The sequence below is a fragment of the Miniopterus schreibersii genome, assembly GCF_964146895.1.
Source record: "Miniopterus schreibersii genome assembly, chromosome: 6".
NCBI classification, from domain to species: domain Eukaryota; kingdom Metazoa; phylum Chordata; class Mammalia; order Chiroptera; family Miniopteridae; genus Miniopterus; species Miniopterus schreibersii.
This window is the reverse complement of record NC_138107.1, coordinates 39,304,756-39,321,684: the sequence shown is the minus strand read 5'-3', so window position 1 is coordinate 39,321,684 and position 16,929 is coordinate 39,304,756. Positions and strand designations below refer to the sequence as shown.

The following is a 16,929-nucleotide window of genomic DNA, read 5'->3' as shown; positions in this document are numbered from 1 at the left end:
ACCCTAAATGCTGTCCTTTGAAATTCCAAATTGTTGGGTTTTATTTTGGAGAACTAGCAAAAATAAAATAAAAATCCAATGAAGGAATTATACAATGCCGCTATAGAATAGGGAAAAGGAGGTGTGGCAGGTTGGGGTGTGTATGGTGTTTTCAATTTCTTGCCCACTAGGTGGTAGAACAGAGTCCCTATCCCGACAAGAGTTCTTTCTCACAGGTTTGAATCTCTCTCACAACTCCCATAAAGGACTTTGCAAGTAGAAGAAATACAATAAATTAACTGTTTTCCAAACTTTCGCTTGGAAAGCAGAAAGCTGAAACGACAAAGGTGGGGAAAGTTAGAAAGTGATGAGAAGTGCTGAAATTCACGGACTAAGGAAGCGAAACTACATTTCCCAGAAGGCCATGGGCTGGGCCTACAACACCCATCATGCCTGTGTTCCCGCTCTCGTGACAGTTTGGTGCTACCACGATAACAAGAGGCGCAGAGAAAGACGCAGTCTCTCTGCAGGTGCAGCAGCGACGGCTCTTACCCGCTGAAGTATCCTAGGCTGGGGCTATTCCAGCCTTCACTGTTTGCGGCAAAAAGACACTAACCGCCGTCCTCGCGGACCCGCGAGCCACGTGACGAGCGCGGGTCATGTGACTCCCGAGCCTGGCGGCTTCAGTCTGTTACCCTGACAACTGCTGGGCCCCCAGCCGTCCTTCCGGCAAAGCGCGGAATTCGGACGCGGAGCTAAGTGAGGCGTGGGCACTGCTTTCCGCTCGGCTCACGGGGGCCGGGACTGTCCTCAGAGCCTCAGTTTCGGGTCACTCCCCACCTCCGCCCGGACCGCAGCTGCAGGTGCGTCTTTGTCTCCCTGCCACCTCCAGAACCCGCGCTTCCCGGAGCCGGGACCCGCCGAGTGGGTCCCCTTCCGGTGGGGTCCGCCTCGGATGGAGCGTTTGCGGCCGAGACCTTAACCGCACACACCTGGAACTGACGGGAGACGCTGACGAGGTGAGGCAGCGGCGCTGTTCCGCAGGTTGGCCTGAGCGCCGGGCGCTGCCCGCGGACCCCCGCCCCCCCGCTGCCGAGACCGGAAGCCGCGGCGGGGGGCGGGCCTCCAGCGCGGTTCCTGAGGGCGCGCGGGAGAGCTCGGCGGTCGAGGCACTAGCGCCTCTTTTTGTTGACTTTGCCCCGCTCGGGAAGAAACAGAACCGATTCTGATTGATTTGTATACTCCATTAATTTTATTTTAGGTGGGTTTTGAGTCTTAATAAATTACATTTGATTCCATTTGGCTGTATTTGGTAACATCCTCGTGTCAGCTTTTGCAAAGCTGCCAACTTATAATTTTTAAAAGGTTCTTTAAGAGGACCTGGTTTGTTTAAGGGATGTTAAATTTTAACTCACCCCTATATGTATAGAGTTAGGAAATAGTGTGGCGGCGCCCCCTTTAACAATTGGATGTTAACAATAAAAGTGACTTTCTGGACCCTGAGTGCAAGGCTGACTGTGAAAGCTGCTTTTCCAAATCAGTTTTATGAATGAATCAGGAATCTCTTGTCCAGCTTACAGGCCCATCAGTGTGCATATATACTAAAGCATAAGAAATACCTGAGGTTTAAGTCTGGTGGTTTTCATGATATGATACGGCTTTCCTCAAAAGATGTTTATTACTTCTTGATATTTAGTGTTTCCAATATTGAAGATACTTTGGAATGTTTACTTTGGGAAGTGAAAATTATTGATTATGGCCCACTATTCCAAAGAAGAAATGGATGAAGAGTTTGAACAGTTCATGAAAGAGGTAAGTATATACTTTTTAAAGCTCCTGTTTTTGTCCCATAAGAAACTCATCCTTTAACTTTCTCTCTCACCTCTAAGGTACAGTCTGTCATCCAGCTTTGCCAATTCTATCTACAGAATATACCTATCCTCCTCTAGTTCCCCCCCCCTTCGCATTCCCACCGCCCTAGTCCAGGGCACCAACAGCTCAGCTGGGCTCCTGCGGCAGCTCCCAGCTACTGTGCCAGCATTCCTCAGCCGCTCTGCAGCCTGCATGATCTGTTACGTAAATCAGACTCCGGTGGCCTCCTATCATAGAGAATAAAGGTCCAAACTCATCCCCATGGTTTACAAAGCCCTGGATGATCTTTCTCATTCCTACCTCACTGACTTTATACCACTCTTCATTATCCACTTATGTTACAGCGGCCTACCCCCCACGCCCCTCCAGACTTGCCAAGCTTAATTCACATTAGGAGCTTTGCACTAGCTGTTCCCTCTGCCGGTTGTGCCGTTCCCGTCTTCCTCACCTGGCTGGTGATCTCATCTCAAAGAGGGTTTTATCTGTTCATCCAGTAAAGTAACCACCAAGTTACTTTTTAGTAAACTGTGTATCTAATGTTCTATGTAACATTTGGTACCATTCATTGTTTTACTTGTATCGGTCTATATTCTGCCTCCCATTATAAAAATGTTTAGTGTACCACTTGATAGTTATTTGTTCATTGCCATACCTGCAGTACCTAATTGGTACTTAATGAGTATTTGCTGAATGTACAAATTAGAGGGTTACACCACATCCTATGTTTTATATACATGGAGAGGTCTTGTAAAGCATTCAGAAGAGTCACATTTTAAACTATCATACTAACGTTTTTGGTCATAAAGGCAGTTTGATATACGATATAGTAGAAAGAACCTCACTTTCATTATCTAACAGGGAAAAAAATGCCTATATCTGATTTCAGCTTTCAGATGATTCTTTTGAAACTTCAAACAAAACACCTAAACAACCTAAAAGAGAAGTGAAAAAAAAAGATACACTGCCATGGTGGATAACTGAAGATGATTTTGAAGATGGTGGTTAAGTATTGCTGATTTTTCATTTCAAATTATTTGACCACAAGGGGTCAGTAAAGACTTTTAATTCTGGATTTTGTTATTACTGTACTGTAAATATATAAAGGAAATAATACAAATAGTGTGAATTTTAGAGGTTTTCATTGATTTTCATCTTCACTTTATTATGTATTATGTAACTGAGAGTGTGTTTCTGCATCATTAGGTTATTGTACATTGAGATAATTGTATTTAGTCAAATTAAGATGATGAATAATATAGGTATATTTATTATCATTTTTTAATGGTAAATTGATTTAAAGTGATTTAATAAAATATTCTGGGAACATATTAACATCATTGCATGGGCAGATTTTAACAAATCTATAAATTTTGGTATCACAGTCTCTTAATAACAGTAGTAAAAGAAATAATTTATTGCCTTAATGATAGAGAACTCATTATTGATCCTGTCTGGCACATGTGTATGCCTTTCTCAGAACTATTCCTCATTATGTTGCTACAAATGGAAAATTATTCTCTGGAGTGTTTTCTTCAGTGTACTATACTGTATATGATAACCACTGTATCTATAAGGAACCCCAGACTACGATGAAATACCTATGTTCACACTGTAATTAAGCACCATTTTATAAATTGATAAGATTTGGTATCTCTTCTCTAGGGGAAAAACTTACCCATGGCTTTTGTTTTTCCCCCATAAAATTGAGCCCCAGTTCCTTAATGTGACAGTTAAGATTTTACGTAATCTGACTGGACCCCTCCTTTCTAGCCTCACGTGCTCCAGCCACACTCCATTATTCCTCCTCTCCTGGAAGCACTGTTGGCTCCATGCCTGTGTGCGTCAGCTCATGCTTTCTTGCCACTAGCGTGCCTTTCCTCTCATCCTTCTTGTCCAGTAAAGTTTGGTATTACTTCTTTTGCAATCCTCCCCTAACTCTTCTATCTCCCTTATCAACACAGTTATTTTCTTCTCTGTTGCAGTGTCAAAACACCACAATAGCATTTATGTGTTGTGCTGATAGTTGTAACCTATATAAGGCTACTCTTGAAGTTGGCAGCTTTGCAAGGGCAGGAAATGCTGCTTTTCCTTGTACCCCTGACCCTCAATAATAAATCATAAATGTGTTTAACAAATGATTGTAAGAGTGAATTTGATAGTCACTTCTTTGTTCTTCTTAATAGTGTATAAAAAGGAATTGCCTTATTGAAAATTTCAGTGCATTTTTTTTTCATAAATCCCCAAACTATGCAACAGTACTAAAGTTTGCATGTGAAGAATTCTTTTTTTGGACTCTTTCCCCCTGTTGGCACTTGAGAGGTATATTATGTGATGAAGTACTATTGGAACTGACAAAAATTTGAGACTTAATTAGCGTTAAAGTCTTTTTTCTAGAAAACAGAGATGGAATGATGTGTAAATTCACCCCAAAAGGAAAGAATAGATCCTAGGCCAACACTTGAATGTAATCTAACTGAAGGTGTTAGTAATTTTTAAAAGAATTTATCAATCAGAAGTGAATTTGATTAGTAAAGGATGCAAGAAAGGGTCTTAAGAAACAAACTTTGACAGTGTCCCTTTATACACAAGGGAGAGGGCTTCTCCACCAAGGGCATAACCTGGTTCCTGGTTCAATCACAGACTTTTAATAAGTTTATGTTATGTTCTGAGTAGTAGGTGATTCCTAGTGCTAAATGATTCCTGCCACCCAGAGTGTAGAAGCTTCTGAGGGAGACCTGAACACCCTGTTGAGAGGAACACATTACCCACCTTAGATAGATGCCATTAAACGTCAATAGTGAGCAACTCCAGCTTTATAATTTTGCTTTCTTTCGATCACCATAAGGGTAAAGCATTCTGCTTAGAGGGTGAAACTAATCCTCCTTCTGGCTGTACTCTTCATTACGAATAACTAAATTGGATCTTGGTCTTGGTTATAGTAGTCTCTCATGAGCTCCGTTATCGTGGGTCACATCCCTGCTCCAGCTTTGGAGCCAGGGTGAGACCCAGACAGACACCACCACAGCACCCCAACCTTGGCATGCATGTTTTCTCTTGAAATGTCTTTAGATTGTCTCTTGAGTTTCTGCAGCTGTGGAAGTTGTTTGAGCTAAAAAACCATTATTCACACAAAGCCATAAAATCAATAGATTCCAAACCCTTCCCAAGAGGATACTAATTAGGAAATTGAAGTCAGAGTTTGTGACTTCTTAATAAGGCTCCTTCTAAGCAAAAGTGATACTTTTGTAATCTTTATTTCTATCACATAATAAATTTTTCTTTCTCCGTATATCAGTTTTTTACAACATATATGTACTATTAGGATAAAGAAATTTTGATATTACATAACTTTTTCAGTGTTTTCTGGTGCTTTTGAAATAAAGAGAAAATCTTACCCCTGGCCTAGTGAGGATGAGCATGGTCTAACCATCAACTCCTTTTCTGGGCTTATTTCTACCTGCACTTACCCTCACTCTCTAGGGCCACCTTCACTGCCCCTTTGCATCCTCAGATGTGGTTATCCCCTCCCATTGTTGACCCTATGTACCTCTTCCCTCTACCTGGAATTGTCTCCCTTTTCCATTTCAGCTAGTTATTTACTACTCTTCCTTCACATAGGACAGAAGATATTCTTTTAAATGACATTTTAAATGGTGTACTATATAAAGTACTGTGCTTCAAAATAGTTTTTTAAAATTATGTCTCTCTTCACCCTCATTATGGAAAATCTTGAAATACTGTTGAGATACACTGCAAATAGATTTGTAATTTTTTTTCTGTGAATTTTAGGTCTGATGGCTTTTTATTTAATAGACTAGATTTATTTTATAGCTACTGTCTCAAAATTAGTGTAATAGTATGATGGTGTTGGCATAGTGCTCAAAATAATATCCTTTATATAAATATCTAACTATATTAAATCCCATCCTTAGAACGGCTTGGAACAAATGTAAGCTATCTGAAAACAAAAAAGACTTCTCAGCCTATAATGGACATAGAAGAGGAGTCTGCTGAAAGGATTCAATTTCTCAAGAGCAGTGGAACCTCTATCTTAAGTATTGACAGCTTAGAAACAAATGGTAAGAAATGTGAGACATATGAGTTGACAGGTTAATTACTATGCTTATAATAAGCATTTTTACAAAAATTAACTCATAACTATCTTGGGACCTCATTTATGAAGCACTTAGATTTAATTTCTTCCTAGAAGGTTTACAATTATACTTTTAGAGAAGCCTTATAACTTTTCATATTGATTATGAATATAAATCTATATTGGTGGGGGAAAGATTAAGTAAAGTATGTTTTATGTTTTTAAAAATTTTACTATATAATGTCAAATGCATCATTGAAATTAATTTTATCAAAATTCTATATGTTAATGAAATTATTTGTACTTTCCATTTAGAGATGGTAGTTTCTGAGCTCAGCCATAGTGTTCTCGGGTTGGGATTGGACACATTAGAAGAACAAGAGGAAAAAGAGCAGTTTTTTGCCCGACTTGAGAGAGGCTTAACATCTTCCATTGATTATTCAAGATTAAATAAGGAATTGGATTCTAATGACTCCACACAATTTAAAGCTTTACATAGGTAATGTAAATACATCATAAACTAATTGTTAAATGATTTTTGTGTTTTTCTATATTTTTGGAAGATTGGTATATGCATAGACTAAATGGGTAAATATTATAACAGGCAAAAGTAGACTCTTATTTTTAACTCTATTCTCTGTTTATTATGTTGGTCAGAGTTTCTCTTTTATATGAACAGAATACATTGGTTTGTATTCGAGAGCCCACTCTGCCTCCAGATATCTGAAATTTCATGCCTGAGATACTATTGAGACTAATAGCAGCACAATGCCAGAAAGACCTTACTAGGAAGGTAACTTATCAAGTGATTTTCCACAGGTAAATAAGAGAGTTCAGGTAGCTGTTATAAACTCAGGGGAAAAACGGTACAGAAAAGGGTTGGGGAACCAGAGAACAAAGACAGGATTTGTCTGTGTTCTACCTTTGTGTATATTTGGCCCTAATGATTATCTGAAAACCTCATTTATTCTGAAAATCCTCCTAGGTGACCGAGCTGGTCCTCTGTAAGTATGGTAGACCTTTGACATTTTCAAGACCTTTGCGAAACCTGATATTTTTAATTTCCTCAGTTTTATATATCATTTAATTTTTTAAGTTTTAAGTGAAGTCAGATTATAATTCTAAGTTTTGAAGAACACCAAACTATAATTATATTAAGGGTCAGGAGAATCGTAACGTCTGATTATTAGAGTGCCTGTTCTCACGATGCTTAGTTTCTTGTAGATGGTGGACAAAGCAGTGACTGTGTAGGCTCTGAGATTTTTACCCTACTTGGGAGTTAACAAGTTAGCCTGCCAGTTTTATGGATGCTGATAATAGATACACGATTCCTGGGCCAGAAACAAAGGGCTTTATTTCTCACAACAAAAGCAGTTCAGTACCTGAGTGTCAAGTTTATTTGCCTTGGTTCCCTATGCCCCATAAGGCCCACGGAGGCAACACAAAGATGATGGCTGTCTGTACATGTGGTGGGTTGCTTTACAGGAGAGGATCTGTCGCTGAGTGTAGGGAATCTACTGCCTTATAGTAGAGTGGAAACAAGCCTTCTCTTTGGGCAGAAACTGCTTCATCTCTCAAAGTTGCTCACTGTAAACAACCCTGAGAAATGACCTAGGAAAAGGGGTCCGTGCCTTGCATTCTTGGCATACCCAGCGGGAACAAGCAGATCTATGCTGATTGCCTTTCCCAAGTGACAACATAGATTAAGCATGTACAGGTATGTTAGTCACAAGTTTCTGCCTTTTGCAATATTTCTTAACTTTTTTCTGATTCTTAATATTCTTAAATACTGATATTTTTGCTCCAAAACAGACTAGTCAGAGTACAGCATAGTACTGAGTATGCAATATTGTTTTCTGCTATTAATATAGTTTTATAATTTTTTGGACTTCTAATCTCACTAAAGACAGGATTGATGGATTGAAAAAGGTAGAACTGATTCCTGGGTTTGAAAGAAAGCAGTATCTGAACTAATATATCTAGTGCAAGTCGGACATACTCAAGCTTCTCTGTCACCTTGCTGAGTTTCTCTTGGTTTAAGGCTCCTATTCCGCTCCTATTTCAGGATTAAGTTCCTTGTTAGCATGTAAATGATGACTCTGACATTTTTTTCTGGCTTCCTTCTAGACTTCACTGGTTCTCACAGCTTATGGTCAATTCCTAATCTTTAGTGTAGGAAGGACACCTGGATCCTGAGACATGTAAATGCACACATTTATCTATAAAGTTTAAAAATACGTCATTTTTTTCTTTGTATTATTTTGTCAACTACAATTAAGCTTTAAGAAACCTTTATTTTCAAAACGTTTTCCTTATAGCTCCCAAATTTTCTGCTTTTGATAGAGTAAGAATACGTGAGAAGAAATACATAATGTTAGAGATTTTAAAAAATATATACAAAGGATTGCATGGAAATGTATTATTAACATGTAATGCTAAATTAAGTAAATATTTTTCCAGTAATCAAGGTAATAAAGAACTAACTAAAGATAAACATGAGAATGAATCGAACCATGAAGAACTGCCAGGTAATTTCTTTGCTTTTAAAATTTGCAATATTTGAAAAGATAATATAGCTTTTAATAAAGATGTTGATAAGAAAAAAACAAAAGGAAAATCAAAGTGTCTTAGAAAGAGCTTTGGACGGGTAGAGTGAATTGCCTGTGTTGCGGTCTGAGCTACTGAGAACTTATTAAAAGTGCACTGCTGCCTTATTTGTTGGGAGTGGGCAGTGAACCAGTTGGGAAGACAGAAAGGAGTTTTGTGCTAGGATCAGGGAAATCTGTGCAGCCAAGACAAATACTTTTAAGGCTTGATTGGAGTGGTATATCTTTTTTCATCTTTTGACTTTTAGCGTATCTGTGTTTTAATATTTAAAATGATTCTTATAGATAGCACATAGCTGGGTTTTGCTTTTTTATCCAATCTGACAATCTCTGACTTTCAATTCTCATTTTATAAAAATAAATTTATTGGAATGGTTATTTACTGTTTTGCCGTTTGTTTTTGTATCTTTCCATCTTTTTTGTTTATTGCTTTTTTGTCCTGCATTCTATTGGATTGAGTATTTATAGCATTCCATTATCCCTTCTTTTGGCTTGTTATACCTCTTTGTTGTATTTTTTTCTTAGTTGCCCTATGATTCACAATATGCATCTTTATCTTATTAGAGTCTACTTTTAAATAACATTATACCATTGCTGACAGTTCTGTAGCCGAAAGTAGAAGAACTAATAGTGAACCCAAGCCTTCTGGCTCCTGGTCATGCTCTTAAGTACTATGTCATACTACCTGCACTGTGTCTTATACTACTTTTTCGTAGTAGTATAAACCAGTCACACAAACACCATCGCAAACCCCAAGTAATAGTCTAAGTTCACTGCCATACCCTCCCATGCCTCCTCTCCGCTTGTACATCATCTCTTTTTAAGCAAATCTGATCTTTTAGGTTACTCAAAATTCAATGATTCCCACCTAGAATATTAGAATCTTATTCATTTTTATAGTGGTCCTAGAACCTAGAACAATGTCTAATAAAGTAATTTCTCAATAACTGTGAATTTAATTGTGTCTACTGATATTTAGAAAATCTCAGGGTTCTTTCTCATATGGAGGAGAAGCAAAGGTGAGCTTCTCCGTCCCGAAATACAGATGTTAACCAAGAAACCTAGGTTATCTACCTAGGTTACAGTACCCATGCTGTTCCAACCTCATATTCCTAATGAACTAAAATGGAGATGTTTCTGTAGGCAGATCTCACCGGAAGCATCTCTATTTAACTTCCATACCCTCTTTTCCCAAATTCTCATTAATAATTGTATCCAAGTTGTCCTCTCTATTCTAAGAGAAGACTGAAGGACAGCCCTTCCAGAAGCAGACTCTCTAGTACCTCATGCAGCCTTTCTCCCATCAGGCTATCCTGTTTCTGAAAAATGTGATCTAACTTTTGAAATAAAAGTAAGATTGCGTTTCTTTCTAGAATGATTGATTCCACCCTGAAAAAGCTGTTCCCCTTTTATGGCCTGCAGATCTCAGTCAGTCCTTCATAAGGACTAGAAACAAGTTACAAATCGTTAACTAGATCCTGGCCAAATCGTCCTTGCCCTATCTTCCCCATAAATAGTCTGATGGCATCATGTTAACATGTACACATCTTTCCCATCTGCTGAAAAGCCTTTGAGATATAATTTGGGCCTTTAGCTGAGAAGTGCCCAGGATTTGAAAACAGTGAAAGTCATATAGGGCCAGTATTTCTTAAGGGAAGTATCAGAGATAGACCTCTCATGAGTACCCTAAAGAGACAAAAAAAAAAATCAACTTAAAAAATGAGCAAAATCCATCCTTTTATGAGTCAAGATTTACAAAAAAGTTCTGCCCTTTATAAGTAAGCAATTTGAGAAAATTGTCTTTAAAAAACAAATTAATTTGTTTTAAAGATGATATAAAATCTTTTGGGCAGTGCTAGACATTTTTAGTCAGTTAATATGGAAGATTAAAAATGTAATACTCTTATAAGTTCTTGAAAGTACAAAAAAATGAAATAAAACTAAGACAGTTATGAATTGAATTATTAAATCTTTGCCAACAAATCTTTTATCTTTATGTTAATATTTCAATAAATGATTCTTAAGCAGAATTCTTCCATTTGTAAATCAATTTTTTTTCTGGAATTTGACTTTTGACAATGTGATCCTTATGTTTTTAAAAATTATTTTCTTCAGAAAATTACAGTGATGATTTTGAAGATGTTGAGAATATTGATGCCCCTTTGACTATTAAAGATGAAGAGACTAATTCCAAAGGAAATCTCACATCAGAAGAAATAAATACACCCAAACAGGTATACATCAATTATATATTTGACAGTTTTGAAACTTCTTTTACCACTTTAGCTGTCACTATTTGAAATGCTCAAAATATGGAGTTCTTTATAGTCTTGCTTATTGTTGTAAAGTTATAGGTCTCTTAACATACAGGCATTTCCTTAACTCAGGTGTCATTTTGGTATAAATCTTAATGAAATATGGCAGTTGATGATATTCTTAAGGATATCTTTTGGCAAGTAATTTCCTTAAGCTCTAGAAATTGAAAACTTAATTTAAATCTCACATCTAATTTTAAGCAAGTATAATAAATTCCACTTTTCTTTGGTAGGTGTTTTCCTTGTGAATACAATAAATACCCCTCAGTATTTATGCTAGTAGTACACTAGTGTCTGAGTTTTACTTAGCTGAGATCATGAATTAACTTACTCATCACATTCAGCGTTGCTATACTCTATCTCGTTTCTCAGTTCTTACCAAGACTAGTTAAGGGCACTACAACATATTGCCTGCCTGGTATAACTTATCCTTGAGCTATCAAATAGCAACTGGTAGGACAATCATTATTATATTGGTCTCGATCTGGACACAGTCACTTTTGGGACCACATGTTAGGACTAGAAGTTTTGAACTCTCTAAAAAGAAGTAAGGAACACTTTCCGGTATTAATAAATATTCTTAAGAAAATTTTCTTTTTCTTACCTAGTACTTTGTCTTTGGGTGTCTGTATCACGTAGTTAGGGTGGAAAAACCAAGATGAACTTAGAAATGCACAAACATTAATGAGATCTGATGAGTATCCTTAGAAATTTAATGGGGTTTATACTTGGAATATGGCAATTATAATATTTTATGAAAAATAAATAGGTGAGTAGAAGGCATGATAGTGTGGTATATTAAGAAAGGGTAGTTTGTCAGCCTAAATATGGAAACCTAGGAGAGAGTTGTCTGGGAAAGGGTCAAAATAGGAAGGAAATAAAGCTCTGTTAAAACGAGGTAATCCTACATTCTGTCTGTCTTTCCAAGTGGAGAATATAGGTGACACTAATTCGAAAACTTACTCTAAGGGAACCTATAATATTGATGAATTTCAACTATGTTACCATTTGGTGGCCCATCTTTTTGAAAATTTTCTCTGAAAATGTAGATGAAACCATGAATGCAAGTTATATTTAATCAATTTTTAACAATAAGAGGAGAATGGTGATGTTATAATAGAAGAAATCTTATATGAGATAGACATGTTATTCTGGAGTTCAAAAAACAAGAATTTCTGAGCAAAGTAGATGAGCAAATGGTATTGGATACTTTAAACAGGCTTCTATAAAGGCCTAAATTAATTACTGGTAATTGCCAAGATTCTGAAGAGACTTCTATAAATTCTCCAACAGCTACAGTCTCTAGTCTTGTAGAATTATTAGTGAATGAGGATGATAAGAAACCTAGAAAGAACCTTTCCTGGTCTTTTCATAATGGACTGAAGCACTGGCTTTCAAGTTCTGTTACTGTTGCCATTGTGGTCATTTTACATAACTTTGATTTTAAATGATATGATTCTTTTCTACCTTTAATTTAGGAAGAAGAGAAAACTGGCATGCTGGCCAATGGTAAATATTATGTATATTTATGTATTTTAGTTGGCAAAAAATTGTTCAGAATTGCATCTAAATAATTTTGAATAAATCACTACCTGTACTTGTTTTTTAATATCTCTCATGAATTAAAGTTCACAGCTTGTCTCAGTAATTTATCTTTTCTGCCTGTCTTGAATCCTTCCTGTTATATTTAAGAACATTTCTTTTTTAAAAGTCCAGGACTAGATAGCTTTATTGGTGCATTCTACCAAACGTTCAAAGAAGAGTTAATGCCAATTTTTTAAAACTCAAAGAACAAGAAGGAATACTTCCAAACTCATTATATGAGGCCAGGATCACCCTGACACCAAAATAAAAGAAAACAATCCAATTTAAAAGAACATCCGAAAGAATAAAATACTTAAGAATAAATTTAGCCAAGGAAGTAATAAATATGTACAAAATGGCAAAATTTTGTATTGACATTTGAAAATTACAAAATGTCAATGAAAGAAATTGAAGCAGACACAGGGAATGGAAAGATATTACATGTTCATGGATTAGAAGAATTAATATTGTTTTAATGTCCGTAACCATAGATACATGGTTATATGTTCTTTATATGTAAATATTTATCTTTGTTTTTATATGGATTGCATGTGATTAAAATACTTTCTTAAAGAAACCATACAAATTTCTCTACATTACTAATATCTTTTCTTATATGTTGTTCCAGTGGTGCTGCATGATTCATTAGACTCTGTTGCAGAGGTCAACCTTGATGAACAGCATAGACCAACAACTGTGCCAAAGGTCCTGCCTAAAGTAGCTGATAATGAAATGACAGGAACAGGTAAAAATGTTTGAAAAACTCAACATTTTCTAAATGTGTACTGTTTTATGACTAGTTGACTTCATTTATATATAATACATAGTGACATATATAATAATTATATGGAGATCTAGTGTGCAACTATGTGACTGAACTTGGTTTAAGAACTGAAAAGATCAGTGGAGTTTTTTGTTTTCTTTGTTTTTTTTAACCATGCTTCTTCCAGGATTAAGTAGGCTTAGATTAGGTGCTACATTGTCAAAGATCATCTTTTAAAAATAATACTTATGAAATTCTTTGTGTTTTATTGTATTAAAAGGTTGGTATCTATAAAAGTGAGGTTTTCCTAACACCAGGCCAGATCTAGCCTTTCACATATTTTCATTTCTTATATATTGTTTCTCATGGGTAGGTTCCATTTTGTGCTATGGCTGCATGACTGGAGCCGTCACAAGGTGACAGTATTGCTCCACAACCTGACTGTTGGTTGCCTCAGCAAAATAGCCTTTGACTTGTCTCAACTTTCTTAAGTGGAAAAATACAGGGAGCTTTTGTCTTCTGGTAATATATAAAATAACTACATACTCTTTTTAATGTAAAAAGCAGAGTGGTCAGGCCTTTTCATAAAATGCATGAAAAAAGTTAATGTGCATGACTCTGAGATATTTAATATCACTTGGGTTAATGACTCAAGTTAGGAGAAAAGGATCTTCCCCCTGCTCTGTTTCCTGAGAGGCCCCTAATAACTTTCTATCCTCTGTTTCTAATTTGTAACTTTTAGGCCATTTGGTTTTTTGCACGTTTGCTCTACTGTTGGTTTAAAGCCTGGAACCTCTTCTTTTTGACACCTCACACCTGATAAATTAGGTATGAGTTTTCAGTACCACTGTGCTACTTAACATCGGGGTCATTTCTTTTATATGTACTCAGCAGATACTTCAGTATTCTGATATTTCTGTAGAGAAGGGGAAAAAATACCACCTGTGCCTTTTTCCTTCCTTCCTAAAGATTAATTCTCTCCTTCAGTCAGGCTGCTCAGCCTGGCAGATAGTTCGAGGAAGAGTTGGGCTTACCTTAACAGGCATGATCTTTTCCTCAAGTACTATTGAAAAATCCCTGCCACTTGACACTTAAATCTTAATTTGCTCTAACATATCCCCCTTTTTTGTTTTTAATTTATTTAAGCAAATCTGTTATTTATTGGGCTCTCCAAATAGCAGTGGTAACCTGAAGCTTAGGATGGAAAGAAATCCCATTGTGAGGCATTCTTACACAATCTTGTTGTGTGGCATTTGGCTGCCTCTTGTGTTTAGAGTTAAAAATAGCCCCTTAGAGTTGTATACTATACAACTTACAGTTTATTAGAGGACGATGAGGTTGCATATACTATTGTGCTTTTAAGCATGAAGTAATCCATCATGGGTATCGAAGGGAAAGAAGACGGCTCATTCCGTGTCTCTCCCCTTTGCCACTTTTCTATGACTCTTATTCTTTTCTCTAATTTTTAAAATTCCACTGTTAGTAAAGAAAGTTACAAAATGAGTAAGAAATACTCATAAAAATATTTGATCACTGTTTTCATTAGATTCCTCGAATTCTTTTTTTTCAAAATTTACTTATTGTTGGGAGGAGAAAGTTAATGGAATAAAGAGTGAACAGTGACATCAAGTGTTCTGTTTTGGGTGGCACAGTGAATAATGACCCCTCAGCTAAAGTAGGAAATACTGGTAGTAAAACGAGTTTTGTTGGGGAATATAATAAACTCAGTTGAGGGTATGTTAGATGTGATTTACTTACAGAACGATCTAAATATCTTTATTCAGAAGAAAATAAGGGCAAAAAACAGATATGGATGAAGTCAGGAAGGGAGGACGAGGGCAGGGAAGAGAGAGGGAGGGGAGGGAGGGAGGGGAGAGAAAAGGAGGGAGGGAGGAAGGGAGGGAGAAGGAGTTGGTTTTACAAAGAAGGCTAAAGATGGGGCCCTGAGATGAGCCACTTCACCATAAGAGCTGGAGAAGCAGCCATCAGGTTGGCAGGAAGAACAAGAAGGGATGCAGAACAAACCCCAGCAAAAGGACAGTGCCAGAAGTCTCACAGAGTTGAAGAGAACTAAGGATTTGGCCACTAGGAAATTGTTTTTCACTACAGCAGCTTTAGCAGGATATTGGAACACACTGAATTTCAAAGTTAGAGGAGTGAATTTCAGTTGAAGAAATGCAGACTGCTGCTTGGTGGCACAGGGAAGCTGAAAGAGAATGGTGGTGGCAAGGGAGAGACAGAATCCTTGAGATGACTGTGTCAGTTCGGGCAATATAGGAAAAGTTTTATCCAATGCAGAGGGTTTAATTAAGGGTAGTAGAAAAAGGGGGCGATAACTTGTGGAGTCAGATTGTGTAGTTACCGGGTTAGGACACATCTCACCTTGCTCTAGAGTTACTGAGGCTGCTGTGATTTTATACGGGTAAGCCATGCCTACATACTACCTGGTTTTGTATTTAACATTCTATCTTTATAATGTCATCATTGTCCTACAGTCTCGTTCACCATTCTTCACAGATTAAGGGATGATATTAATATTTTCTATTTCTCATGTATTTGTGTGATTATACTGGAGATACATTTATTTTAACAGGTGTTTCTTATAGACAAAGCAATAGTGACATTGAAGCTCTACATCAGGCTTATTGTCATATAGCTCATTCCTTGGGAGATGCCGATGAACAAAGAATTGAGAATACTGCCGTGGAAAATACCAAGAGCTCAGAGAAAGGTCATCTTCAAGAAAATGAAGAGTCTTCCAAAAACATCTCTACAACAGAATCTGGTAAAAGCTATTTGAGACCCTCTCTGAACAGTTTCCCATTTAGTGTAATTTAGATACAATTTGCTGTAGTGATTGTTTCTCAATCTCTGAATTTATTTAAAGGGTCTGTTCAGATGAAATCTGGAAATCAGTGGTTCAACTATAAAGTTAGAGCTGAATAAAATTCAGTTTCTTTTCTAATATGCCTTCACCAAATTAAGAAATTACTTGTGTTTTTCACATTTTAAAATCTTTTCCATGTACATATACTAAAGTTATTTTTTAAATAGAGAACAGTATTTTGGGATCAACTAAATACATTTTTAGCAGATAAATGTGTGTGTGAATATATCCATACACATATATTTGATATATATACATATACATCAAATATATAGTTATATATATATTGCAAATATAAATATCAAAGGAGGTTGTCTTGGTATAAGTTTACAGTGGGAAATTGGGTTTCTTGTTTGTGTCATTTTGTTAACTATGTTAATCAGAGAAAATGTAATTTTGTTGGTATGAGACATTAAATTAAGCAAGTGACCTAACATTTTTGGTTGCTATTTTAACTTTTTCTCCTCCTTAGATCTGCCGACAGTAGAGGAGCTGATGAAACCTATCAGAATAGATTCCTCTGGTTTGGATTTACAACCTGTGAGGTATGAGATTTTTTTAAGTGGATTGTGCAAGTTGTTCGTTGTTTTGTCACTGGAAACTTGTAGAATCATTTGTTCTTCATAATCATTCCTAGTGAATGGTTAATATATGACTTGTATGTGTCTACCTATGAGTCACAGATCTCTTCTTTTAAAATTACTTTTTTCTCAATGAGTTCATCAGAATTCTTCTAGTGCTAAAATTTAAAAAAATAGATGCTACTAAAAATGTTAATGCTATTAAGTAGTCTTGAAGCTTTACTGAAAAATATAATTTCTTCAGCTTTA

General features: G+C 36.6%; 1 protein-coding gene across 4 annotated transcripts in view; it reads left to right on the top strand.

The window, feature by feature from the left end:
• Positions 1-453: 453 nt before the first annotated feature.
• The window catches only part of CEP162 (centrosomal protein 162), a 53,550-nt gene continuing 37,074 nt past the window's right edge, over positions 454-16,929 (top strand). For 2 of the 4 annotated variants that reach the window (XM_081140993.1, XM_081140990.1), the window contains exons 1-11: positions 454-998; positions 1,676-1,791; positions 2,738-2,852; positions 5,784-5,930; positions 6,260-6,443; positions 8,405-8,472; positions 10,666-10,784; positions 12,344-12,374; positions 13,078-13,194; positions 15,806-15,997; positions 16,572-16,644. In XM_081140993.1, coding sequence (XP_080997119.1) covers positions 1,735-1,791; positions 2,738-2,852; positions 5,784-5,930; positions 6,260-6,443; positions 8,405-8,472; positions 10,666-10,784; positions 12,344-12,374; positions 13,078-13,194; positions 15,806-15,997; positions 16,572-16,644 — 1,103 coding nt within the window. In that variant the 5' untranslated portion in view covers positions 454-998; positions 1,676-1,734. Of the gene's footprint in view, positions 999-1,171; positions 1,241-1,675; positions 1,792-2,737; positions 2,853-5,783; positions 5,931-6,259; positions 6,444-8,404; positions 8,473-10,665; positions 10,785-12,343; positions 12,375-13,077; positions 13,195-15,805; positions 15,998-16,571; positions 16,645-16,929 lie in introns of those variants that run through there. The other 2 variants (XM_081140991.1, XM_081140992.1) reach the window with 2 other exon arrangements.